General features: G+C 35.2%; 1 protein-coding gene across 3 annotated transcripts in view; it reads left to right on the forward strand.

Annotated features, from left to right (window-relative positions):
• Positions 1-11,780, forward strand: part of RGS22 (regulator of G-protein signaling 22) — a 170,060-nt gene that overhangs the window by 126,655 nt on the left and 31,625 nt on the right. For all 3 annotated transcript variants that reach the window (XM_011966731.1, XM_011966733.1, XM_011966732.1), the window contains 4 exons: positions 864-1,036; positions 2,606-2,768; positions 5,517-5,675; positions 8,406-8,474. In XM_011966731.1, coding sequence (XP_011822121.1) covers positions 864-1,036; positions 2,606-2,768; positions 5,517-5,675; positions 8,406-8,474 — 564 coding nt within the window. The remainder of the gene's footprint in view (positions 1-863; positions 1,037-2,605; positions 2,769-5,516; positions 5,676-8,405; positions 8,475-11,780) is intronic.

An 11,780-nucleotide genomic window follows, 5' to 3' on the forward strand; every position in this document is an offset into this window, starting at 1 on the left:
GCCTCTTTTCCCCTTTGCCCTTTCGTTCTTATAAACTGTTCACAAAACATCAGATGTCATAAAATTATCTAAAAATTAACTTCTATATGGTGATTATATTTATATTTTAATATTATATTTGAAGGATGTATTATTAGATAAGTAACTTGTATTACTCTATAACTTTTAAATATTATGTTATAAAAGAATGTCTTATGTTTATGATCAACATTGTTAAGAAAAAGAACCAGGTCACAAAACTATAAATAGGTGCATAATCCTATCTTTATATTTTAAAACTACATCAGACATTGTAAATCTCTTCATGAATTCAATCTGCTGAACTATGCAACCATCAGAGTATCTAATCTTCACTTTTAATTTTTAATTTTTATTTTTAATTTTTATTGTTATACTTTTCTTCATTTTTTATAAACTACATGTATATACATAAGTAAGACTGGAAGGCTGTATTAAAAAATGTTAATGGTGGTTATCTTTGAATGGTAGTATTATGTATGATTTTTATTTTCTTATTACAAAAGGCATGTTACTTCTGTACTTAGAAAAATATATTAAAGTTAATTTACAAGCAAGTGCTTTGTGTAGTAAATATTTACTAAATATTTATGAAAAGAAGGGAATGGAATGAAAATAAACAGAACAGAATTTGATACGTTAGAATCTGAACCAGATTCTTTATCCAGATTGTTAGAATCTGAACCAGATTCTTTACAAGATTCTAAAGTCTTTACCCACTTCTGCCATTGAATTGTTAAATGGCCTTGGCCGAATGGTTAATTTTTCTTTCAGTTTCTCTACTTAAAATTGTAAACAATTTGTTGTGTTTAAGATTTTTTTTCTGAAAAGTACTGTTTCACCAGGATACCACTTGTGAAATTGGAAGTGGCATTTTATCACTCTCTAATGTCTCTAAACGAACAGAATATTGGGATAATGTTCCTGCAGAATACAAACATTTTAAGTTTAGTGATCTGCTTAATAACAAACTGGAGTTTGAACATTTCCGTCAGTTTCTTGAGACTCATTCTTCAAGGTAAGGGACATAACCATGTATTTCTCACTGAAAACATTTTCCTAAGCTACTAGTTTTGATTCAACATATTATAAAAGTGATTTGGTGCTATAACAGATTTTACCCATGTCAATAAAAACTGACAAACGTGATCATCTGAAATCTGTATAGGTAACTTTTTAAAGATTGAGTACATTTTGATTGTAGCAACCTCCACATAGTTCTTTTAAGTGGTTACATAATGTTGCTACTTTTAGCATTGGCTAAGTTAAAATACCAATGTGCTTTATTTTTTCTCTTTTCTACTGTTTATTTGTTTTACGTTTCTCTAGACTGGTATTTTAATTACTATTTCTGGAAAATGTCCTTTTTATATTTCATTGAGATATTGAAATTATAATATTTTATAATTTTTATTAACTGATATATAAATGAAACATTGTAGTTTTACCCAGAATCTTGGAACCTTATAACATATTTATCTAATATAAACTGAAGTATTGAATATATTTTTTTCTTTTTAATATTCTCCCTAGTTAACAGAAACTGATTAGATCTGAGAGCCAAATTTCACTGTATATGGTTTCCCTTCATTGTAATGAGGATTTTTCTATCTTTTTATTTTTCATCTGTTAATTTTTTAAATTTTTGTGGCTACGTAGTATGTGTATATATTTATGGGGTACATGAGATGTTCTGATACAGGCATGCAGTGTGAAATAAGCACATCATGGAGAATGGGGTGTCCATTCCCTCAAGCATTTATCCTTTGAGTTACAAACAATCTAGTTATACTTTAAGTTATTTTAAATTGTACAATTAAGTTATTATTGACTATAGTCATCCTATTGTGCTATCAAATAGTAGGTCTTATTCATTCTTTTTTTTTCTTTTTTGAGACAGGGTCTAACTCTGTCACTGAGGCTGAAGTGGCATGATCCCAGCTCACTGCAGTCTCCGTCTCCCGGGTTCAAGTGTTTCGCATGCCTCAGCCTCTGCAGTAGCTGGGATTACAGGCATGTGCCAACACGTCCAGCTAATTTTTGTATTTTTAGTAGAGATGGGATTTTGCCATGTTGGTCAGGCTGGTCTCAAACTCCTGAATTAAAGTGATCTGCCTGCCACCCACCTTGGCCTCCAAAAGTGCTGGGATTACAGGCGTGAGCCACTGTGCCTGGCCCTTATTTATGCTTTCTATTTTTTGGTACCCATTAAGATGAGGATTATTCTAAATCTGACCTTTTGTCAAATGACATGACATATGTGGAAATTTTCTTATTTTTGAAATTGATGAAATTAATGAAAGAACTCTGAGATCCCACCAATGATGGTGATAGATTTTTTTTTTCTGATCCTAATATTCCTTTGTCATCATTCATATATTTAGCCAGGATTAGGAGTGTAATAGAGTCAAGCTAACTAGCCTAGAAAGGAATCAGAGATAGAATATTGGGTTCATTATTTCCATGATCTAATGCAACTAGTCAAGACAGCCACTTTCTAAGTTCTGTCAAAACAACAATCGGGTGTTTGCTGGAATTTAGAGAAATAAATATGAAGACCTATACATTGTTTTTGTTTTCATTTTAGCATGGATCTTATGTGCTGGACAGACATTGAGCAGCTCCGGAGAATAACTTACAGAGATCAAAATCAAAGGGAGGCAAAATCTATATACATTAAAAACAAATACCTTAATAAAAAATATTTCTTTGGACCCAACAGTCCAGCTTCTCTGTATCAGCAGAACCAGGTATCAACATGCAAACCTATTTTTTAAATTGATGTTTGAAAACCGGTATTTTATTTCTATTTTTGCCAACAACCTGAAAGTCTCTTATTTTATTTTCTTTTGCTTATGACTAATGTGTTAGAGACCTTTGATATTTATTTAGGTATTAATGCTCATAAATATACATTAAATGTCTTTAATACTCAAATATTATATAGTATAAAAATATGTTACTCTAAAAAATAGTTTATAGAATAAAATAACTTTTATTCACCTACTCATTGACTCATTCAACAAATTTGAGTGCCTTTACTATGCCAGACTCTTCCAGGTGCTCAAGATAAAGTGGTGAAGAAGATGGACAAGCTCCCTGCACCTGTCAACATGTAGGAAAACAGCTGTTATCAACCATTAAGCCAAATCTCTACCACTTTTCTGTTCTTCTCTGAACTGATATTATTCCAAATATAATCGATCTTTGAAAATCCTCTTTACTATGGAACCTTGAACAAATGTTATAAAAGAAAAAAAAAGAAAATCCTCCTTACAATTGTATTTTTCCCAGAAACTATTTTTATTGACCAGGACAGTTTGAGTATTTTGTTGGACCAAAGTCCTATGGCCTTAATCACAATTTATTAATAACTAAATAACTACAGTGTCATTAGATTGACAGCAACAATATAAGATTGGGCTGGGTGTGGTGGCTTACGCCTGTAATCCCAGCACTTTGGGAGGCCAAGACAGGTAGATTGTTTGAGGTCAGGAGTTCGAGACCAGCCTGACCAACATGGTGAAACCCTGTCTCTACCAAAAATACAAAACTTAGCCGGGTGTGGTGGCACACACCTGTAATCCCAGCTACTCAGGAGGCTAAGACAGGAGAATCCCTTAAACCTAGGAGGCAGAGGTTGTAGTGAGTGGAGATTGTGCCCCTGCACTCCAGACTGGACAACAGAGTGAGTGAGACTGTGTCTCAAAATATATGTATATATATAATTGGGATTCAGCAGTAGGTTTGTGTTTATGTAACACTGCTCATGAAATATGACTCAATTTTTATACTTTTGAAATATAAACAATTATTATAATTTAGTTTGAAGTTTGTTAGTATTACATTCATGCCTAAAGATGTAATGTATAGCTTATGAATTTTTTGTTTGGTAGTTTTTAAGAATGCATATTCTAATGGTATATATTACTAAAATAAAAATTTCAGATTAATGCTAAATTCAGTAAATTAAAGAAAAACTCAGAGTTTCATTAGTAAGATATACCAAATTTAAAAGCTAGATCTTTGGAGTACAGGAGAAATTAGCAGAAGTCTTTGGGAGTGAGAAGGAGCAGGAATTCTAGGATTAAGCAACTTTGACAAAAATGCTTTGTCCTTAGTTCCTTGAGATACAAATCTGGGACACATTAGCAAAAGTGGTTGGGTGTCTCAATAAGCAGAAGTATGAAATAAACACATGGAAAGCATTTGTTTTCTACTTGGCTTGTGCTCCATTGCATGAGGTTTCATGGTATCTCATGCTACTGTGTGAATCCTCCATAGTACACACAACATGCTGAGAATCCAAGTCAGTGAAAGTCACCCATTGCTATCATAGCAAATGGATGTGTTTACTACAGAGGAATTTTCCCAATGATCCTTCTTTGTCTTTGTCATTACTTTTAAAATGTATTTTGCACTTAAGGATGTCTGCATCACATTGTTTTACAAAGATCGTGCTAGTCCAGATTTCAGTTGTGCAGCCAATTTGCTCTTTAATTAGCAAGGTAGTCTTTTTTTTTCCTTTTCTTTTTTGTTTTTATGCAGAAACAATATTAGTGTTGATATTATTTAGTTGATATTATTGAAGGAGGACTAAGAAGAGGATTTCCTTTTTGTTTTTATATAAAACAATAGTATTAGTAGGGTATTATATTAATATTATTGCTCAAAGGAGAACTAAGAAGAGGGCAGTTGTTCCACTGAGCCATCCAGAAATTTTGAGTGGTATGTACACAGAAACAGGGAGAAACCAGAATGAGTTACGGCAGGAAAAAGCCATTAGTAGCTTGTTGAAGCCAATAGTTAAGCAGAAGGAAAATTTAGATCACAAAGAAATTGTGTTTTACAAATGGTACTTATTGTCTATAAAACATGACCTTTTTCTTCTTCCTGTTGCCTCTGTTTTCTGCTTAGAGGTTGTTGGAAAAGCCCTACATTGCTATCACTACAGCTGCACTGTTCTAGGTGCATAGTGCACTACAGCTGCCATCATCCTATCTCCAACCCAATATTTGTTGGTAATATGCATATTTATAATATCTGAGTCAAGATTGTCTTTTAACTAACACATTTTCCTCATCCACAGAAGAAAATTCTTAAATGGATCAATTTGACTAGAATCACAGATTCATAGGATATTAGAAAACTAATAGACTAATGTCCTCATTTTTCAGTTGGAGATACTGAGTCCATGGAGAGAAAAAAATGCCATTGCTGTGGTCACACAGGATAAAAATCTCACTTCTGTGTTCTTTTTGATATATCATAAGTAAGCACAAATCATACATCTAAAACAACCACCACATACACCACAATTGTCTGTCTGATTTTAGGGGAATTACTGCTCAGTATAGCCAGGAGATGTTATACCGAAAATGAAAATTGGCACTCCTCAGGATGCAGCAAATGGTTTTGTAGTGAATGAATGAATTAATGATTATTAGTGTTTCTTTTAAAAAGCACAATAGTTTCTGTTTCCATTTTAATTTTCTTAGGTAATGCATTTAAGTGGTGGCTGGGGGAAGATTCTTCATGAGCAGCTTGATGCACCTGTTCTAGTTGAAATCCAGAAGCATGTCCAAAATAGGCTAGAAAATGTATGGCTGCCATTGTTTCTTGCAAGTGAACAGTTTGCAGCACGTCAAAAGATAAAGGTATATAAATTAGTATAATCTTTTGAAAGCAGTTGTCAGTACCTCTCAAAACTTCAAATGTGCATACCTGGTGACCCAGCCATTGTATTTTTTTTTTTTTTTAAGGAATGGGTTCTCTCTGTCACCCAGTCTGAAGTGCAGCAGTGTGATCCTAGCTCACTGCAGCCTTGAACTCCTGTGCTCAAGCAATACTCCCACCTCAGTCTTCCAAGTAGCTGAGACTACAGGCATGCATTACCATGCCTAGCTAATTAAAAAACATTTTTTTTTTTGGAAGAGATGGAGTCTTTCTATGTGTCAGGCTGGTCTCAAACTCCTAGGCTCGAGCAGTCCTCCTGCCTTGGCCTCCCAAAGTGCTGGGATTACAGGTGTGAGATGCTATGCCAGGCCTTAGTCATTGTACTTCTGTTGAGAGTGGTTTGAAGTATGGAGTCAGCCACGTGTGGTGGCATGCACCGGTAGTCCCAGCTACTTGGAAGACTGAAGCAGGAGGATTGCTTGAGTCTAGGAGATTAAGGCTACAGTGAGCTATGATCACATCAGTGCACTCTAGCCTGGGTGACAGAGTGAAACCCTGTCTCTAAAATAATAATAATAATAATAATAATAATAATAATAATAATAATAATAATAAATTTTTAAAAAGAAGCATGGAGTCAAACTTCCCAAGTTTTTGGTTTTTTTGTTTGAGAGCCAGGGGTCACCCTGTTGTCTCAGTGTCCAAACTAGAGTGCAGTGGCTATTCACAGGCACAATCATGGTGTACTACAGCTTTGAACCACTGGGGCTCAATCAGTCTTCCTGCCTCAGCCTCTGGATTGCTGGGACTGTAGGCAAGTGCCACAGTGCCCAGCTCTGACTGCCAAGTTTTAATCTCAACACTGCCACATATTAGTTGTACCACTTTTAATTTTCATAAATTGTTTCCTTATTTGAAAAATCGAGTTGGTCATAGTAATTACTTAGTAAGGTTGTTCTGAAAAATGAAGTGAAATTAACATGTGCTTAGTGTCTGTCTTAGAATGGTGCCTGGCACATGGCAAACACTCAACTCTTATCTATTAATATAGTTGTTATTTTTAATATTACTAAGTCCTCACACAAATGGACAAGGTTATACAAGGATATTCATTGCAATATCAAATGGGGGAAGAATTAGATGAGTTATGATAATTCTGTACTATGGAAAAATATGCAGATTTCCTTACAAAATGAAATATGAGATTTCCACATGTACTATATGAAAGATGTCATTTATTGAACAAAACAAGGAGGATGCAGAACAATATATAGAAGATAATCCCATTACATTTACTTACATCTCTGTCTATGCATATCTATCCATCCATCCATCCATCTGTTTATGCTTATGATAGAAAAATATCTATGCCTCCTGGGAATGGGTTTGGGGAGTGCAGATTTTTACTTTTTATTTTGTAAAGTGGGTTTGTCTTTGCTTTGTCTTATTTTTATTTTATAAGAAGTATTTCTTTGATAATTTAAAATGTCATTAGCATACCTTGTTTTTAGGTTTCAGGCAAACCTGATCTTTATAAAAATAACACAGAGGTCAGAAAACACTAATTTTGGACTCTAGTATGCAAAGCCACGTGCCATTAATACTAATCAGGAAGAACCTGAAAAGCTTCCTTCTATATTCAGTTTCTCAAACACTTTGTCCCTACTTATTTGGAAATACCCTTAGTCATTTGAGCTGAGCAACTTACGGAAAACACAGTACAGTTGGGAAGACAGAATTTATAGTATGAAGAGGAAGGATTGACTTCAGGCAAAATGTTTCTGGAAATAAGCTTTGGGAAAACTCAAATCTCCTCATTCTCTTTCTTCAGGTTAACTCCAATTCTCTATCCAAAACCAAGTAAAAGGACATCTGGCTTGCTAATATTATTTACCGCATTTCCTCATTATGTTTATCGCTGTAATTTTATTGTAATGCATAGTAATTTCTTGACGTAGCATTCTTTGGGTGGCCAGAAAAATAAACTGATTTTGGCAACCTTGAACCAAAGACAAAAAGGAGGGGTGACGATTTATTCTAAAATGGTGCTGGGACATCTCACACACTTAAGAGTTGACGCCCAAGGTTTAGAAAAGATGTAGGCCAGAACAGCCATGGGAACCCAGCAATAATTCTCAAATCTTTCCACCTGGCTCTGTCTATCAAAAAGACTTAGCCCCAGTGATTCTAGTCCTTATCTCTCTAGATCCGCTTCTGGATCTATCTGCTGTGGACAGGGAGATAGAGTCAACAGCACAGATTTGTTATGAGTGGTTTCCAAGAAAGGGGAAATAATATGAATAGACAATAACCCCAAGAAATATCTACTATATTTCTGTGTCGAGTAACTTTTAGTACTCTTTTAAAATTAGTTGTGAAAGTATATGGCTAGAAAATAGCTAAAAAGTCTGAGAAGTTATAACTGTCTTTCCAGCTTCAGTTCCCATGTGAGCTCAAGTGAAACTATCATCATTTGGGGCAATAACAATCGGCTGTTATTGTCTCTGTTTTACAGATGAGAATACAGTGCTCAGAAAAATTTGGTATCTGACCACAGGGCTTCCATTTTTAAGTTTTATCCTCTTTCTCCTAAACTTCACTATCTCTTATCCAAGTTAACCTTTATCTCATTTTTTAAGCTACTTAATTAGTAAATTATTTCAAACCTTTAGTCTGAATAACTGGGATAAAATAATTGGTTTTGCTTTCAGGTACAGATGGAAGACATAGCAGAAGAGCTCTTACTACAGAAGCCTGAAAAGAAAATCGGGGTCTGGAAGGCAAGTAATGTTTCTTATATTTTTCCTCTTGTAAGTTTTGCTCTGTCAAAGTATTGGTTTTCTTTCCCCTTCTTGTTCAAAAATTCTCACTGAAGACACACTGTTTCCTAAACTGACAACTGAGCACTGATACTGTTTTTAATAGGTGAATGGAATTTGGAGGAAAATGTGACTCTATCAGAACTCTGTTCTTTTTTTTTATATATACTTTAAGTTCTAGGGTACATGTGCACAATGTGCAGGTTTGTTGTACCATGTTGGTTTGCTGCACCCATCAACTCATCATTTACATTAGTTATCTCTCCTAATGCTACTCCTCCCCCAGCCTCCCACTCCCCAACAGGCCCCAGTGTGTGATGTTCCCCTCTCTGTGTCAAAGTGATTGCATTGTTCAATTCCTACCTATGAGTGAGAACATGCAGTGTTTGATTTTCTGTCCTTGTGATAGTTTGTTGAGAATGATGGTTTCCAGCTTCATTCGTGTCCCTGCAAAGGACATGAACTTATCCTTTTTTAATGGCTGCATAGTATTCCATGGTGTATATGTGCCACATTTTCTTAATCCAGTCTATCATTGATGAACATTTGGGTTGGTTCCAAGTCTTTGCTATTGTGCAGGGTGCCACAATAAACATACATGTGCATGTGTCTTTATAGCAGCATGATTTATAATCCTTTGGGTATATACCCAGTAATGGGATGGCTGGGTCAAATGGTATTTCTAGTTCTAGATCCTTGAGGAATCACCACACTGTCTTCCACAGTGGTCTGGCCAATTTACACTCTCACCAACAGTGTAAAAGTGTTCCTGTTTCTCCACATCCTCTCCAGCATCTGTTGTTTCCTGACTTTGTAATGATTGCCGTTCTAACTGGTGTGAGATGGTATCTCATTATGGTTTTGATTTGCATTTCTCTGATGATCAGTGATGATGAGCATTTTTTTCATATGTCTGTTGCCTGCATAAATGTCTTCTTTTGAAAAGTGTCTATTCATATCCTTTGCCCACTTTTTGATTTTTTTTTTCTCGTAAATTTGTTTGAGCTCTTCATAGATTCTGGATATTAGCCCTTTGTCAGATGGGCAGATTGCAAAAATTTTCTCCCATTCTGTAGGTTACCTATTCACTCTGATGGTAGTTTCTTTTGCTATGCAGAAGCTCTTTAGTTTAATTAGATCCCATTTGTCTATTTTGACTTTCATTACCATTGCTTTTGGTGTTTTAGTCATCAAGTCCTTGCCCATGCCTATGTCCTGAATGGTATTGCGTATGTTTTCTTCTAGCATTTATATGGTTTTAGATCTAACATTTAAGTCTTGAATCCATCTTGAATTAATTTTTGTATAAGGTATAAGGAAGGGATTCAGTTTCAGCTTTTTACTTATGGCTAGCCAGTTTTCCCAGCACCATTTATTAAATAGGGAATCCTTTCCTCATTTCTTGTTTTTGTCAGGTTTGTCAAAGATCAGATGATTGTAGATGTGTGGTGTTATTTCTGAGGCCTCTGTTCTGTTCCATTGGTCTATATATCTTTTTTGGTACCAGTACCATGCTGTTTTGGTTACTGTAGCCTTGTAGTATAGTTTGAAGTCAGGTAGTGTGATGCCTCCAACTTTGTTCTTTTGGCTTAGGATTGTCTTGGCAATGTGGGCTCTTTTTTGGTTCCATATGAAGTTTAAAGTAGTTTTTTTCTAATTCTGTGAAGAAAGTCATTGGTAGCTTGATGGGGATGGCATTGAATCTACAGATTACTTTGCGCAGTATGGCCATTTTCACGATATTGATTCTTCCTATCCATGAGCATGGAATGTTCTTCCATTTGTTTGTGTCCTCTTTTATTTCGTTTAGCAGTGGTTTCTAGTTCTGCTTTAAGAGGTCCTTCAGATCTCTTGTAAGTTGGATTCCTAGGTATTTTATTCTCTGTGTAGCGATTGTGAATGGAAATTCACTCATGATTTGGTACTCTGTTTGTCTGTTAATATTGTATAGGAATACTTGTGATTTTTGCACATTGATTTTGTATCCTTAGACTTTGCTGAAGTTGCTTATCAGCTTAAGGAGATTTTGGGCTGAAACGATGGGGTTTTCTAAATACACAATCAAATGTGCCGGTTTTTAAAGGGAATGCTTCCAGTTTTTGCCCATTCAGTATGATATTAGCTGTGGGTTTGTCATAAATAGCTCTTATTATTTTGAGATACATTACATCAATACCTAGTTTACTAAGAGTTTTTAGCATGAAAGGCTGTTGGATTTTGTTGAAGGCCTTTTCTGCATCTATTGAGATAATCATCTGTTTTTTGTCATTGGTTCTGTTTATGTGATGGATTATGTTTATTGATTTGCATATGTTGAACCAGTCTTGCATCCCATGTATGAAGCAGACTTGTTCGTGGTGGATAAGTTTTGATGTGCTACTGAATTTGATTTGCCAGTAATTTATTGAGGATTTTCGCATTGATGTTCATCAGGGATATTGGTCTAAAATTCTCTTTTTTTGTTGTGTTTCTGCCAGGCTTTGGTATCAGGATGATGTTGGCCTCATAAAATGGGTTAGGGAGGATTCCCTCTTTTTCTGTTGATTGGAATAGTTTCAGAAGGAATGGTACAACTCCTCTTTGTACCTCTGGTAGAGTTCGGCTGTGAATCCGTCTGGTCCTGGACTTTTTTTGGTTGGTAAGCTATTAATTATTGCCTCAATTTCAGAGCCTGTTATTGGTCTGTTCAGGGATTTAACTTCTTCCTGGTTTAGTCTTGAGAGAGTGTATGTGTCCAGGAATTTATCCATTTCTTCTAGATTTCCTAGTTCATTTGCATAGAGGTGTTTATAGTATTCTCTCGTGGTGGTTTGTATTTCTGTGGGATCGGTGGTGATATCCCCTTTATCATTTTTATTGCATCTGTTTGATTCTTCTCTCTTTTCTTTATTAGTCTGGTTAGCAGTCTATCAATTTTGTTGATCTTTTCAAAAAACTAGCTCCTGGATTCATTGATTTTTTTGAAGGGTTTTTTGTGTCTCTATCTCTTTCAGTTCTGCTCTGATCTTAGTTGTTTCTTGCCTTCTGGTAGCTTTTGAATTTGTTTGCTCATGCTTCTCTAGTTCTTTTAATTGTGATGTTAGGTGTCAGTTTTAGATCTTTCCTGGTTTCTCTTGTGGGCATTTAGTACTATAAATTTCCCTCTACATACTGCTTTAAATGTGTCCCAGAGATTCTGGTACATTGTGTCTTTATTCTCATTGGTTTCAAAGAACATCTTTATTTCTGCCTTCATTTCATTATTTACCCAGTAGTCATTCAGGAGCA

The sequence above is a fragment of the Mandrillus leucophaeus genome, unplaced genomic scaffold (assembly GCF_000951045.1).
Source record: "Mandrillus leucophaeus isolate KB7577 unplaced genomic scaffold, Mleu.le_1.0 Scaffold770, whole genome shotgun sequence".
In the NCBI taxonomy this organism is placed as follows: domain Eukaryota; kingdom Metazoa; phylum Chordata; class Mammalia; order Primates; family Cercopithecidae; genus Mandrillus; species Mandrillus leucophaeus.